Source organism: Gossypium hirsutum, chromosome A04 (genome assembly GCF_007990345.1).
Source record: "Gossypium hirsutum isolate 1008001.06 chromosome A04, Gossypium_hirsutum_v2.1, whole genome shotgun sequence".
In the NCBI taxonomy this organism is placed as follows: domain Eukaryota; kingdom Viridiplantae; phylum Streptophyta; class Magnoliopsida; order Malvales; family Malvaceae; genus Gossypium; species Gossypium hirsutum.
The window spans coordinates 85,753,456-85,768,862 of record NC_053427.1 but is presented as its reverse complement, the minus strand read 5'-3'; the positions used below and the strand labels follow the sequence as shown (position 1 = coordinate 85,768,862).

At 28.9% G+C, this 15,407-nt stretch overlaps 3 protein-coding genes across 3 annotated transcripts; 1 reads left to right on the top strand and 2 right to left on the bottom strand.

Moving 5' to 3' along the window:
• Positions 1 to 619: 619 nt before the first annotated feature.
• On the bottom strand, positions 620 to 1,343 carry LOC107945136 (40S ribosomal protein S16-like). Its single transcript, XM_016878995.2, has one exon. It carries the CDS (start codon positions 1,237 to 1,239, stop codon positions 799 to 801), a length of 441 nt encoding a protein of 146 aa, XP_016734484.1. The 5' UTR covers positions 1,240 to 1,343; the 3' UTR covers positions 620 to 798.
• Positions 1,344 to 4,975: 3,632 nt separating this feature from the next.
• Positions 4,976 to 9,388, top strand: LOC107945137 (scopoletin glucosyltransferase). Its single transcript, XM_016878996.2, has 2 exons — positions 4,976 to 6,213; positions 8,636 to 9,388. The coding sequence occupies exons 1-2, from the start codon at positions 5,234 to 5,236 to the stop codon at positions 9,096 to 9,098; spliced, it is 1,443 nt and encodes a 480-aa protein (XP_016734485.1). The 5' UTR covers positions 4,976 to 5,233; the 3' UTR covers positions 9,099 to 9,388.
• Positions 9,389 to 13,014: 3,626 nt separating this feature from the next.
• LOC121228262 (uncharacterized protein At4g06744) lies at positions 13,015 to 14,637 on the bottom strand. Its single transcript, XM_041111632.1, has one exon. It carries the CDS (start codon positions 14,527 to 14,529, stop codon positions 13,180 to 13,182), a length of 1,350 nt encoding a protein of 449 aa, XP_040967566.1. The 5' UTR covers positions 14,530 to 14,637; the 3' UTR covers positions 13,015 to 13,179.
• Positions 14,638 to 15,407: the final 770 nt, after the last annotated feature.

Below are 15,407 nucleotides of genomic sequence, written 5' to 3'. Positions count from 1 at the left end.
ATTTTCATCTAACTTTTTCTTAGTATAAGTTAATTATGTTTATGCAGAATATAATTTTCAAGTTATATATTTAATAATAATTATGTTAATTTATATTTTACAGTATCATATATTATGATTTGAGTAAATTAATATAAGAATATTAATTATTAAGAATTTCATTAAATTATATATTTTAATTAAAATATATTTAATAATAATTATGTTAATTTATATTTTACAGTATCATATATTATGATTTCAGTAAATTAATATAAGAATATTAATTATTAAGAATTTCATTAAATTATATATTTTAATTAAAATATATTTAATAATAATTATGTTAATTTATATTTTACAGTATCATATATTATGATTTGAGTAAATTAATATAAGAATATTAATTATTAAGAATTTCATTAAATTATATATTTTAATTAAAATATATTTAATAATAATTATGTTAATTTATATTTTACAATATCATATATTATGATTTCAGTAAATTAATATAAGAATATTAATTATTAAAAATTTTATTAAATTATATATTTTAATTAAAATATATTTAATAATAATTATGTTTAAAAATCATCTTCGTGGAATAGCCAATGAAATAAAGAAACCACAATAATCATTGGATAACACATTATAGATTCAAGCACCGAGTCTAAATTAAGATTAATACAACACAAACATTCAAAATTTTGACAACAGGAACAGTTAATTAATCAAAACCAACATCATATCCATATCAAATCTTGAAAAAAAAAGGTACAAAAACACAGATTTCTGAAAACAAACCGTGAAATTTCTTCAACGGTAACTCTTCTGGAACCTTGCCCTAGCACCTCTCCCACCGAACTTCTTCGGTTCGCACCTCCTCGGATCAGCCACCAGCAAAGTCCTATCGTACCTGACCAAAATATCCTTAATCTCCTTCTTGCTTTGCTCGTCAACGTACTTCTGGTAAAAAGCAACAAGGGCTTTAGCAATGCTTTGACGGATAGCGTAGATCTGAGATGTGTGACCTCCCCCTTTGACTCGAATCCTCATGTCGACGCCGGCGAAACGTTGGCGACCGAGAAGAAGGATAGGCTCCACGGCCTTGAAACGGAGGATCTCCGGCTCAACTAACTCGATGGGACAACCGTTGATCTTGATCAGACCACGGCCTCTCTTGCAATAGGTTACGGCGACCGCTGTCTTCTTCCGACCGAAACATTGTACGGACTCGATTGGAGCTCTTTCCGCCATTTTGTTCTCTCTAGGGTTTTTGCGGAAACGAGGCGTTTACTCTTTGCTGAAAACTGAAGACCTTTAGACAAGAAAATGTGCGGCGTTAGTTATTAAATATTAATACTAGGGTTTGGTTTAGGGTTTTTTTCTTTTAAAATAAAGCATGAAACGCTGCGTTTTGGGAATAAAATTGGTTGAAGCCTTTTATGGGCCGATTCATTTTAGGAGATTCAGCCTGGGCCTGACAAAAAATTCCTAAAAAGAAGGTTAGATAAGCATTGATAAAAGTATTATGGAGGTCCCGTATTTAGAGTTATATTATATATATTTTTTTTACTTAAAAATAAATAAATTATCTTTATATGTTAGATAAAAAATAAAATGGTCTTCCTATAAAAAAATTTATCTATTTCTACGTTAACGAATATGGCAGTAGTGAAACAAATATATAAAAATATAAATTATTTGGATAAACCTACAAATAAGGGAAGTATTAAAATTATATAATATTTTATTATTTGATTTAACAAATTATAATTGAGTAAGAATTAAAAACAATTTATTTGATTGACGGTAAATATTTGAAATTCAACGACTTTTACACTGACATCCTCAACCAGGTATCTTTTCATGACTTTATTTTTGTCGCTCTTAAGTAGTTCCCTTTCTCTATCTTTAAGTTAATTTCTAGCTTAGAATATTTTTTTTGTTTAATTTATTTAGGATTCAATCATTTTCGAGATTGGATATTTCAACTTGGATGATTCACTTAAAGCTAAGATCATTTTGAATTACTTTTCTTCCAGTGATCTCGAGTTTTGGTTCTTCTTAGTTCAAACAAATTTGAATTCCAGTTGAATGTGTTTGGGTTGGTAATGGCTATGGTAATAGTTAAAGCAAAGATAAAAGGCCTTTTTATCAAAATAATCCTTTAATTTTAATTAAGTATCAAAATGATCCACTTTTTTAATTAAACACCAAGATAACCTAAAATTTACGGTAAAAGTTGGTGGAGATAAATTATTTGGCGCCACCAACTTACCACGTCAGCAGGGAGCATAAAAAATTAATTTTTTAACAGAGCCATATAGAATGGGACCACCTGTATAAATACTAAGAAAATACTGAAATTTTTAAAAATATGAAAAGACTTCAAAAAAATTTACCATTTTTCTGGTGGAGTCAAATTAAATGGCGCCACCAGATCTGCCATGTCAGTCGCTTTCTCTTTTTTTTTTTTACTTTTTTACTTTTTTATTTTACTTTTGTCTTTTTCTCTTTATTTTATTTATTATTATTAAATTTAAAAATTTTGAAATATCTATTTGAAATATTTTATTAATATATATTTTGAATTTACTTTTTTAAATTTTAAATATTATTTTTTTAATATTTAAATATTTTAAATTTTCAAATTTATTATTAGTTTTATAATAATTTAAATATTATTTAATTTGTTTTATAATATTTTAAATTATAATTTTTAAAGATATTCAAACCATTTTTTAAATTCTATTTAAAAGTTAATAATATTATTTTATTTTAAAAAGTGAAATTTGAATTAATAAAAAAATTAAAAAATATTTTTCATTTTTTAAAAATACTGTAAATTTTAGTTTTTTATTATCTTTTGTCTTTTTCTTTAAATTTTTTTCTTTTTTTAAGTTTTATATTTTTTCTTGTTTTATTTTGTTTATTTATTTATTTATTTTTGTTATTAATTTTAAAAAATTTAAAATGTATATTTGAAATGTTTTATAAGATATATATATTTTAAAATTTTAAATATTACTTTAAATTATTTTTAAAATTTTGAATATTATTTTTTTAAACATTAAATTATTATATTAAAAAATATAAAAAAGTACACTATAAAGTGATGGAGCCATTCTAAATGGCTCCACCAAATAAAATATTAATTCTTACAATTTTAAATTTAATTTAAAAAACGTTTGAATATCTTTAAAATTAATTTTAAAATTAATAATTTATAAAAATTATATTTAAAATTTAAAAAATATTTAAAATATAAATTTAAAATATTATAAAAAAATAATAAATTTGAAATGTCATATCTTTAAAAATAATATATTTTAAATAATTTAAAAATCATTATTAAAAAATTATAAAACAAATTAAAATATACATTTAAAATATTATAAAACTAATAATAAATATGAAAAGTCATATATTTAAAATATTTTAATGTTTTATATTATTAAAAATATATTTAATATTTCAAAAATAATATTTAAATTTTTAAAAAATGATTTAAAAATAATATTTAAAATTTAGAAAAATAATTTCAAATATATATTTAAAATTTTAAAAATATATATTATAAAACATTTCAAATATACATTTCAAGTTTTTTAAAATTAATAATAATAAAATAAATAAATAAATAAAGATAAAGAAAAAAATAAAAAAATGTCAGAGAAATAACAAAATTAATTATAAAACATTTCAAATATAAATTTTAAACTTTTTAAAATTAATAGCAAAAAATAAATAAATAAATAAACAAAATAAAACAAGAAAAAATATGAAACTTAAAAAAAGAAAAAATTTAAAGAAAAAGACAAAAGATAATAAAAAACTAAAATTTACAGTATTTTTAGAAAATAAAAAAATATTTTTTTAATTTTTTAATAATTCAAATTTCACTTTTTAAAATAAAATATTATTTTTAACTTTTAAATTCAATTTGAATATTTTTAAAAATTATAATTTAAAATATTATAAAACAAATTAAATAATATTTAAATTATTATAAAACTAATAATAAATTTTAAAAATAATATTTAAAATTTTAAAAAATAATATTTAAAATATATATTAATAAAATATTTCAAATATATTTCAAAATTTTAAAGTTAATAATAATATATAAATAAAATAAAATAAAGAGAAAAAGACAAAAGTAAAACAAAAAAGTAAAAAAAAAAAAGAAAAAGAAATTGACTGACATGACAGATTTGGTGGCCCCATTTAATTTGGTTCCACCGGAAAAAAGGTTAATTTTTTTGAAGTCCTTCCATGTTTTCAAAAATTTTAGTATTTTTTTGGTATTTATATAGGAGGTGTCATTCTACATAGCTCCACCAAAAAATTAATTTTTTATGCTCCCTGCTGACGTGGCAAGTTGGTGGCGCCAAATAATTTAGCTCCACCAACTTTTACTATAAATTTCAAGTCATTTTAATGTTTAATTAAAAAAATGAGTTATTTTAGTAGTTAATTAAAATTAAAGCGTTATTTTGATAAAAAAATCTAGACCTTGGTTTAATTGGAATGGTAGAGTTAGTTGGAGGATTAGTTGGTGGAGTTGGCTGAAATGATGGGAGCATACTAAAAAGTCATATTGTTCACGTTTACCACACCAATTACTGATGTGTGGGATCAACAAAAAAGAGATATGGTGAAAGACCCTCTACTACATATTTTTACTAAAATTTTATGATAATTTTACATTTTATTTAATTCAATTTAATTTTAGAACTAACAATTAAACTTTATAATTTAATTTTTTTAATTTAAACATTCAAAAAATTTACTTTTAAATTGTCAGTTGTAGCATAAAAAAATATTGTATGAAACTGTAATTTTAGATCATCTTTATTTATTTTTAATGGGAGAATAATAAATTATATTTTTTATTATTGTTTTTAGTATTTTTAATTAAATTTAAGTTTTGTTTAAAAAAAATTAATTTATTATTCTCGATTAAATTGGAATCAGAACAATCTTTTCAGCTTGTGGTACATGATGGTGCCCTTAACTTTGAAAACTTTACTTTTCCAACTTCAAGACGTAATGGCTTACGTTTTCCATAGATAAATCACAAGGATTACCACTAACACCATTTGCAACGACATTGATCCTCGAGTTCTTCAACTTTGACCTGTCAGTCCATTTTCATGGCTACTATTACCAACAAAAGTTTTACTTTCAAAAAACCCAACACACCACAGTCTTTTTACCATTTCACTCCAAAAAAATCTTCACCACCATGACTCAACAGCTTCATATCTTCTTCTTCCCTATCATGGCTCACGGCCATACTATCCCTTTCATCGATTTAGCCATCCTCTTCGCCACCAAAGGCGTTAAATCAACCATTATCGCCACCCCATCTAACGCACCCCATATTAAAAAAGTAACCCACAAAGCCAATAAACTCGGGTACCAAATCGACACCCTTGTCATCAAATTCCCCGCCGTCGAAGCTGGATTGCCCGACGGATGTGATGATATAGACAAAGTTCCGTCACTGGACATGATGCCTAAGTTCTTCTTAGCTGCTGAAATGCTTAAACAACCTCTTTCTGATCTCCTTAAACAACACTGTCCTCATTGTCTCGTTGCCGACACGTTCTTTCCATGGACGACTGAAGTTGCTGCTATGTTCAAGATTCCGAGGATTGTTTTTCATGGAACCTGTGTTTTTTCCTTATCCGCCACGGAACATGTTCGGTTGTACCAGCCTCATAAAAGTAAAGAAACCTTTACGATTCCGAACTTTCCCGGCGACGACATAAAGATGACGACCGCTGAATTACAAGATTACATTAAACAAGAAACATGGCAGACGAAGTTGTTCAACGATAGTAAAGAAACTGAATCGAAATGCTTTGGGGTCATCGTTAATAGCTTTTACGAGCTTGAATCTGTTTACGCCGATCATTACACTGATTTTTTGGGACGAAGGGCGTGGGCGTGGCATGTTGGTCCTATATCGTTATCAACTAAAGGGATTATTAATAAAGCCGAAAGAGGGAAACAATCATCCATTGAAGAACACGAGTGTTTAAAATGGTTACAATCAAAGGATCGAAATTCAGTCGTTTATGTATGTTTCGGCAGTAGAACAAACTTCGATGATTCACAACTCATGGAAATAGCAAAAGGGCTTGAAGCTTCGGGTCAACAGTTTGTTTGGGTAGTGAGAAAAGAGAAGGAAATTAATGATGAAAAAGGAAAAGAAAATTGGTTGGGTTAGGATCGTCCCGAATAAGCAACGAACAAGTAAAAATAGTAGAAGAAATTGAGAAGATAAACACACAAATTTAACGTAGAAAAATCCCTCAAAAGAGGATAAAAAACTATGGGTAAAGATAATTTTACTATAATGGCAAAAGAATGAAGAGTACAAAAGATAGAAATAAAAATTAAACCCCGAAAACCCGAAAAACAAAGAACCCTCAAACGTAAACACAAAATTCTCTGAATGTGTTATGAGTTCTAATCTAATGGGTGTCTCTTAATTCTAAGATTGTAAAGGAGCCTATTTATAGGCTAAATTAGTAAGTCAAATAAACTATACTAATAAATGCTAAATATATTATACTAATAAATACTAAATCTTCTAGAAAGAAAATATATTTTTGTTTAACTTGACTTGCAAGCAATCTCTTAGAATTTAGGTCACACAATTCTAACAATCTCCACCTTGACACGAATTCTTTCAATGCCATCTTTGCCAAAACCCGCCACGGGCCTATCTTGAACTATGTAGGGAATTAACTGAGTCGAATCTATGCTTAGAAGCTGGAAGACTTCTAGCCTTCGACTTGTGCACTGCTAAATCAAAACTAACCCGGGTCTGATTTTTACGAATACAGTGCCCTAACTTTTCAAAACCTGCATCCAAAAGAGAACCTCTCTTCAACGAAACAGTCATACCTTTTTCCCTCCTATGACCAAGTTGCCTCCGCTTCAAATGAGTTGACTTTGACTCCGTAACGGACGAGGGACGTCCGATTTCACCGGTCACTGTATAACCTTCCAGAATATAAAGACTGCCGGTTCTTTTACCTTTTAACAAAACGAGAGCTCCACGAGATACTTTAATGTCGCTCGACTCGATGTTGATTCTGCATCCTTTCAAGTCTAAAATACTCAAGGAGATGAGATTCTTTCGTAAATCAGGTACATACCTGACATCTGAGAGTGTCCTAATCGTCCCATCGTGTATCCTAATTTTAACAGTACCAATACCGATTATTTTACTAGATGAATCGTTTCCCATGTGCACAACTCCACCTTCAACTGAACTGTATGTGGAGAACCATTCTCTATTGGGACACATGTGGAAAAAACATCCTGAATCTAGGATCCACCCAGACGTAAGCTTGGAGTTATCGCTCGTTGACACTAACAAGAAATCATTACCGCCTTCATCGACCAAATTAGCACCAGCTATATCTTCCTCGTTACTCTCAGCAGCTCTTTTATTTCGTAGTTTATAACAATCTGCTTTGACGTGACCTAACTTTTTGCAATAGCGACACCTTTTGTCTCGTTTCTTTGATGCTACCAAAACGGAAGCTTGTCTATTTGCTTTGCTATTCAAATCAAACTCATTGTCGAGTTTGTCTCTACTCAACAAATGACCCTTCACATCTTCGAACGAGAGTTTGTCTCTGCCATAAATCAGGGTCTCCCTGAAAGACTTTTATGAAGAGGGTAAAGAACACAATAATAGCATAGCTTGATCTTCATCGTCAATATAAACCTCAACGTTCTTTAAATCATTTAAAAGAGTAATGAATTGACTGATGTGATCTTTAAGAAGCTCACCTTCGTTCATGCGAAACGTAAATAGACGTTGTTTCAACACTAAACGGTTAGCCAGAGACTTAGTCGCATAAAGAGTTTTTAACCTTTTCCACAAGGCGAATGAGGTCTTCTCCATCAATACCTCCTGCAATACTGTATTCGCGAGGCACAACTGGATTGCAGACAAGGCCTTTTCATCAAGCTCTTCCCATTCTGTTTGATTTAGATTCTCAGGCTTTTTCCCTGTAACAACCTTTTTCAAGCCATTTTAAACTAGAATTGCCATCATCCGAACTTGCCACAGATTGAAATTTGTCACACCATCGAACTTCTCAATTTCAAACCTTGTTGCTGCCATCTCTGACCGGGCTGATCTATGAAAGTTAAACTAGCTCTGATACCACTTGTTAGGATCGTCCCGAATAAGCAACGAACAAGTAAAAATAGTAGAAGAAATTGAGAAGATGAACACACAAATTTAACGTGGAAAAACCCCTCAAAAGAGGATAAAAAACCACGGGCAAAGATAATTTTACTATAATGGCAAAAGAATGAAGAGTACAAAAGATGGAGATAAAAACTAAACCCCGAAAACCCGAAAAACAAAGAACCCTCAAACGTAAACACAAAATTCTCTGAATGTGTTATGAGTTCTAATCTAATGGGTGTCTCTTCATTCTAAGATTGTAAAGGAGCCTATTTATAGGCTAAATTAGTAAGTCAAATAAACTATACTAATAAATGCTAAATATATTATACTAATAAATACTAAATCTTCTAGAAAGAAAATATATTTTTGTTTAACTTGACTTGCAAGCAATCTCTTAGAATTTGGGTCACACAATTCTAACAGGTTGCTTGAATTTGAGAAGAGAATGGAAGGGAAAGGATTGGTTATAAGAGGATGGGCACCCCAAGTTTTGATTCTTGAAAACGAAGTCATTGGTGGGTTTGTCACACACTGTGGGTGGAACTCCATTCTTGAATCGGTGACCGTCGGCGTGCCTGTAATTACTTGGCTGATGGCTGCCGAGCAGTTTTATAATGAGAAGCTGTTGATTGAGGTATTGAAGATTGGAGTTAGTGTTGGTGCTCGGAAATGGAAGAGACTTACTGGGGATTTCGTGAAGAGTGAAGCGATAGAGAAGGCCGTGAAGGAGATAATGGTGGGGGAGAAAGCCATGGAAATGAGAAATAGAACTAAGAAATTTGCAGATATGGCGAAGAAGGCTGTTGAAGATGGTGGTTCGTCGGAATCTCATTTGACTGCTTTGATCGGTGAACTAAGCTCCATCGCCATGAAAACATGCAAATAATGGAGATTTCTTTTTTGAGTTTTGCGAAATTTATTTTTATAGTATTTATATATTGGAATAAATTATATTAGAATATTTTTAAAAATATACTTTTTAAGTGTTATATATATATTCATTATTTAATAAGTTTTCAATTGTAGAAGTTTTTGTCTATTTTTGTAGCACGTTTTTAGTATTGCTTATGCATGTAATTTTCCTTTTGCAAGTGATTTTAAGGATGGTTTTATTGTCGTCCTCTCTAGTTTGGCGAATACTCAATTATTTTGTCGATTTTTACTCGCCGCTTTAGACTATTCAAAGCTGATTTTCTTATCATATTAAGTGCTTGCAATTACTCTAAATATGTCGTGTATGAGTTGTGACAAAACTAATTATCAATATGTCATAAAGTTCTAATTGATGCTGAGGCTAAAACTTTTGTTATATTGATGGAGCTTATCATTCACTATTTACAACGAATATTATTATTTTTTTCCATAAATTGTATGACTTCTATTAATTGGATAAATTAATGAATTTAACTTTCAAAAAATATATACCTTTTAAAAAATAAATGACAAATTAATACAAATTTTTTATTAAAAAATAAGTTTAAAACCTTATAAAAATAAAAATTTAAAAACCCTTTCAAAATAATTTGAAAGTCAAATCAGTCCTAATAGAAAATTGCAAACAACTGCATTTAAAATAAAGGTAAATTATAAAAATAATTATTTTTGTTTATCTTATATTATATTTCAGTTACTTATGTTTTAAATATTACTTTTTAGTCACTTACATTATTATTTTGTTATAAAGTGGTCACTCTATCGTTAAGCTCTATTACCGCTCTAATAGTAGTCTTATATGACAATCCAAATTAAATTTATTTAATTAAAAACCTATTTTCGTCTCAACAACTAGGCATCCATGTTGGAATTTAAAATTCATTTAGATTGTCAAGCAGGACTGTCGTTAGGGAGGTAAGGAATTTAACAATAGAGTGACCACTTCGTAACAAAATGATAAAGTAAGTGATTAAAACATAACATTTCAAATATAAGTGACTAAAATGTAATATGAGACAAACAAAAGTGACTATTTTTACCGTTTTCCTTTTAAAAAATTCCCCCAAAAAAGAATATATATTAATTTATCTAATTAATAATTAAATCAATCATAATGGGCCCTTGCTCCAGCTCTTCTTTTGATGTCCTTATCTTAAGGTAATCAATTCAGATTTCAGAATTCTAGCACAAGCTGATTCCATTGTTGTTGCAAGCAAAGGTCCAATTTTCCCTCAGGTCCCTATACATTTCAGCCATTGGAAATTTAGTCCTGTTACTTTTAGTTCCAAAAATTTAATCCAATTAAGGTCCAGTTGATAACACTGGTAAATGATTTATGTTAAATGTGAATAAGTGGTATCAGTTTAGCTTTTAGTTTTTAAATCAGACATTTGAGTATTAAAATGCCATGGTTTCAAATTTAATGGAAGTTAAATATTAATGTTTTAATTTTCAAATCATACAAGTAAATGAACTAAATTGTTATAATTAAAAACGGAATGACTAAATTTCAAAAGTTCAAATAATATAAGGACTGGAAGTAAAATTAAGAAGCAAAAAAACAAAGGTTGTATTTGCAATAATCCATTAACTTCATTGTACTTGTAATCAATTTTGGTCTTAGCCCCAAATAGTAAATATGTTTTAATCTGAAATTATATATTAGTATGATGGTAAAATTGTATTTTGACTTCCAAAAAATTATTATTTATATTTGGCCCTCAAAAATAATTTTCTGATTTTACCTTGTCGAGATTAAATATATATTTTTAAAAATTTAGGATTATAACTAATAATGATTTTAATTAAAAAAAACTTTTAAACTTGTGAAAACTCCAATTTACCAATAATTGCCATTAAACAAAGGGGAAGAAAGTCCACTTGTTTTGTTAACCTATTTACCAATATTTTTCTAATTGGTACTCTAGGGTCTAAGGTTAGAGGTAGACAAATATTTTACTACCATCTTCCAATAGGAATTTCATGCAAGCTAATCTTTTTGGAAGTTTGCTTAGCTCATAATTTAATAATTTAATAAATAATTTTTATTAAATTTATTTATAAATGATATGAATATTGATGTTGATGAAGATTTTTAAAAGTTACGAGTGTTAGAACTGTAATAATATCTAATATAAAATTAGAATTATAAACTAAGATCTATCATGTCAAATCATCAAGAATAAATCAAGAACAAAATTAGATGTTGAAACGTACTTGAATTCATCGATTTCTTAGAATTTACTAATCTTGAGGTTTTGATCTTTCAAATTAGCACGGTGGCTCTCTCTTTCCTAAAGATGGATATTAGAAAAATTATCTTGTATGTAATTTGGGGACCATAACCTTAACATATATAACTTTGGCACATTAGCCCTAATTTCTAATCAGCCCATCATCAATTAGAAATTAGTTACTAGAGTATCTATAGATATTTGACCCATACTTTATTTAATAATTAAAGCCCAAAAACTATAACCAAATTAGATCACTTTTAATTTGGACTAACATATTATGATAGTAAATAATAATATGTAATTACCCTAATTATATATGTGATGTCCATATTTGTTCTCAAATGGATATATATCTGTAATATACATTTTAAGTGGGTATAATGGTAAACATATAATATATCATATCTAATATTTATATTTTAATATGTTTAAAATAAAGGGAAATGCAATGGTCTTGGCCCCTAAAATGGTAAATATATATTTTAGTCTTTTTAAAGTTTATAAAATTATAAATTAGTATAATGATAAAATTGTATTTTAACCCTAAAATTTTATGATTCATATTGATTTTCTGACATCGTTCTTGTCAAAAATGAATATTAAATTTAAATATATAATTTTTTAAAAGGTAGGATGATAACTAGCAATGGTTTTAATTTTAAAAAAGCTTTTAAGCCCAGGAAAACTCCATTTTACCAATAATTGCCATTAAACAAAGGGGAAGAAAGTCCACTTGTTTAGCTAACCTATTTACCTAGGGGTAGACAAATATTATACAACCTTCATCCAAGGGGAATTTTATGCAAGCTAATCTTTTTGGAAGTTTGCTTAGCTGATAATTTAATAAATTAATAATCAAAATTTTTTATTTAAATTTAATTATCAATTATATAAAATACCAATGCTACTGAATATTCTTGAAAGTTGCGAGTTCAAATGAATTTAAATATGTAATGTACTTTTGAAATGAATGTAATTAATTAAAAGTTTTGGAGTTAAATGTAAATTAAGAAATATATTAAAATCCGTATACAATTTTTTTTTGAGTTTTTGGATCGACGGAGATAAAATTGTTTGAGTAAAAAAAAAGATTAAAATTTAATTATAGTTACTTTATTATGCTCAGATTTAGAATTTAGTTAATTATTTTACTTTTATTTGATATAATTTGATTTTTTTTTATTGTTAAACTAATATTAGTTAGTACAAAGAACGAATACCGTTAATTACTCATAACTTATCATCCTCTGTCATAAAATTTTTCATTATTAGAGGTGTTTCAAATAATTAACACTGTTAACTATTTGAGGTAACTAATTTTTTTTATAAGAGGTAACGGGTAGGGTTATTTAAAAGATGAACTTAATATTGATGTCAATCGAAGATTTGAATATAAATTTGTTGTTAATCTATTTGTGGTTTGGTTGATTAATGACAGTATTCAAGTAAAGAAATTTACTCCCATCCAACCCTTAAATAATAGAATAAATGCATTTCAGCATACTCCAGCCTATGAATTCTTGTACTAACAATAATATTAATGCCAACTGAACTAGAACTCAATTGTATTTTACTCAGATTTTTATTATCATTATTGTAAGATATTTGTTGTAATAATTATATTAAACCCAATTAAAAGATGAAATAAGTTTGATTTATTCACGAAAATAAAATTAAATACATTGAGATTCTGCATCAAATGTATGAAGCAGAAAGAATTATGCATAAAAAAAAAAAAACCAATCATACACATGCACGATCATGAAGGTCAAATCCATGATCATCTTAAAAAGTCAATCACAGCCGATGATGAGGTGTAAGAGTACTATAAGTTCTAGCCAGCGGCGCCGCCGCCGGCGACTTTCCTTCGTCGGAATATTTATAATAATCATAACCATGTTTCACACAAGGAACCAAAAAAAAAGTTTCTATCCTCGGACAATCCTTCTTCTTCAAGAAAAACGCCGCACACTCCTTCTCCGATCGTTGATTAGGGAGGCCGTAGATACAGTTCTTCTTCACGTCGAGCTTCTTTTTCTCTATCAAACCCCGGCAAGCCGGTCCGACGTGGGTGAAATAATTGTTCGACAAAGATAATTTGTTTAACATAGGAAGCTCACATACCGTCTCTGGCACTTCACCGTAAAACTGATTGTTAGCCAAACTGAGAATCTGCATCTTTTTCAAGCAGCCAAAAGAGTACGGTATCGGACCGGTAAGCTTGTTTGAACTGGCGTCGAACACCGTTGATTGAGTCAAGTTTCCGATCTCGTACGGTAAACACCCAGTGAGTTGATTATTAAGGAAAAGCACTTCGAGAAGGTTTCGAGCTTTGCCGATACTCGCCGGGATTGATCCGGTGAATTTGTTATTAGCAAATGTGAGGTAAACGGCCGTCGAGTCGCCGAGATTAGTGGGTAACATTTGTGGGGCGAAGTTATTATTGTTGATGAAGAACACATCGAGGGTTAAATCGAACGCTTGTTGCGGAACAGTACCTTTTAATGAATTATACCTTAAATCAAGGAAGGTCAAATTCATGGCACTGAAAGTTTTCATCGGAAACCCACCGGCGATCTTGTTGTTACTAAGATCAAGTTCATATAAATACTTGATTTTCGATGCTTTAAACGGGACGGAACCAGTGAAATTATTTGAATTAGCATGGAATATAGCTAAATCATCTAACTCATCAAAGAACCCATCAAGAGGAAGTGTACCATCACAACCGGCGAATTTAGCTCCGTTGAAATCAACGCCGGCAACGGCTTTTTCTTTCACGTCGGGACGTATGTCACAATAAATGCCTCTGTATTTACAAACATCAGTTCCATACCATGTTTTCAAGTACTTCTTGCTATTAGCATCGACCTTGATTTTCTCCTTAAACCTTTGGATCACGTCGTAGGCTTTGGCTAACCTTGCGTTCTCGAAGCAGCCATTTTCCTTCTGGAAATGCTTGCATGGCGGTGAAGGCAGTGGGAATTCATCGGAAGGTGATGGAGCTTCGCCTTCTCCGCCGCCGATAATTATTTCTAATGCTTCCCTTTTTGTCCCCGTCAATGGATCATCGTTGCTCGCCGCTAAACATGAATGGAAAACAATGGCGAAGAGCAAAATTGAAGTGGAAAATGAAAGGGTACCCATTTTTTCTTGCTCCCTCTGAAATTATTTTCTCGGCAGATTCCTTGGAGAAAATGCCGGAAAACCCAAACCCGATTTATATAAGAACAAGAGTAGACCATTATTGAGGAAAGTCAAGCTTCACCAGCATCGACTAAAATAATATATGTATGTATATGTATGTATCTGACTATCTGTATAGTGTTTGTTTGTATATATATTATATATTGTTCATGGTTGTCTTGGGTAAGGGTCTGTTGCTCCATCTTTGTCCGTGAAAGAGACATTCGTAATTTCGTATTACCTACTCATGTTCTTACTTCTTAAGATTCCTTTTCATTTTTGCATCTAGATAATGGCAAAGATTTACGTATAATTTCAACGATTAAAATGTAATTTTAATAACTTTTTAATATAATAATTATAACAGGGTAAAATTGTAATTGTCTATTTTGAATTCTCCACTCGAATAGGATTAATTTTATTCAATGATGAGGTGTAATGTTATTTATTGAGGATGCATGAAACTCGTATACTTTTGGTGCATAATTTTTTTTTAAAATATTCTTCATGACTGTTTTAATAAAATGTGATTAATATGATGAGTTAACCTCGCACCATTTTAATAAAAAATAGTTTTTGTTTTAGTTTTAAAAACCAATCATTTATGTTGACAGAGTCTTAAATTAGTTGGCATCGGTATTATTGTTAATATAACGGGATGTGGGTTCGAGCGCATTGTAGTACATTTATCTTCTTATTTAAAGATTAGAGAAAGATTATGAGTAATTTTAAGTATTGCATAGAAATAAAAAAGAAAACCATCGTTTACGATTTTTAATTATATATATGTATGTATTTTTTTGTTCTTTAATGTATAAAATAGGTAAAAGTATAATAGA

Coding starts and splice junctions, on each gene's coding strand:
- LOC107945136 (XM_016878995.2), bottom strand. CDS start 1,239: ATGGCGGAAAGAGCTCCAATCGAGTCCGTACAATGTTTCGGTCGGAAG.
- LOC107945137 (XM_016878996.2), top strand. CDS start 5,234: ATGACTCAACAGCTTCATATCTTCTTCTTCCCTATCATGGCTCACGGC. Junction 6,214..8,635: donor GAAAAAGGAAAAGAAAATTG/GTTGGGTTAGGA, acceptor CAATTCTAACAG/GTTGCTTGAATTTGAGAAGA.
- LOC121228262 (XM_041111632.1), bottom strand. CDS start 14,529: ATGGGTACCCTTTCATTTTCCACTTCAATTTTGCTCTTCGCCATTGTT.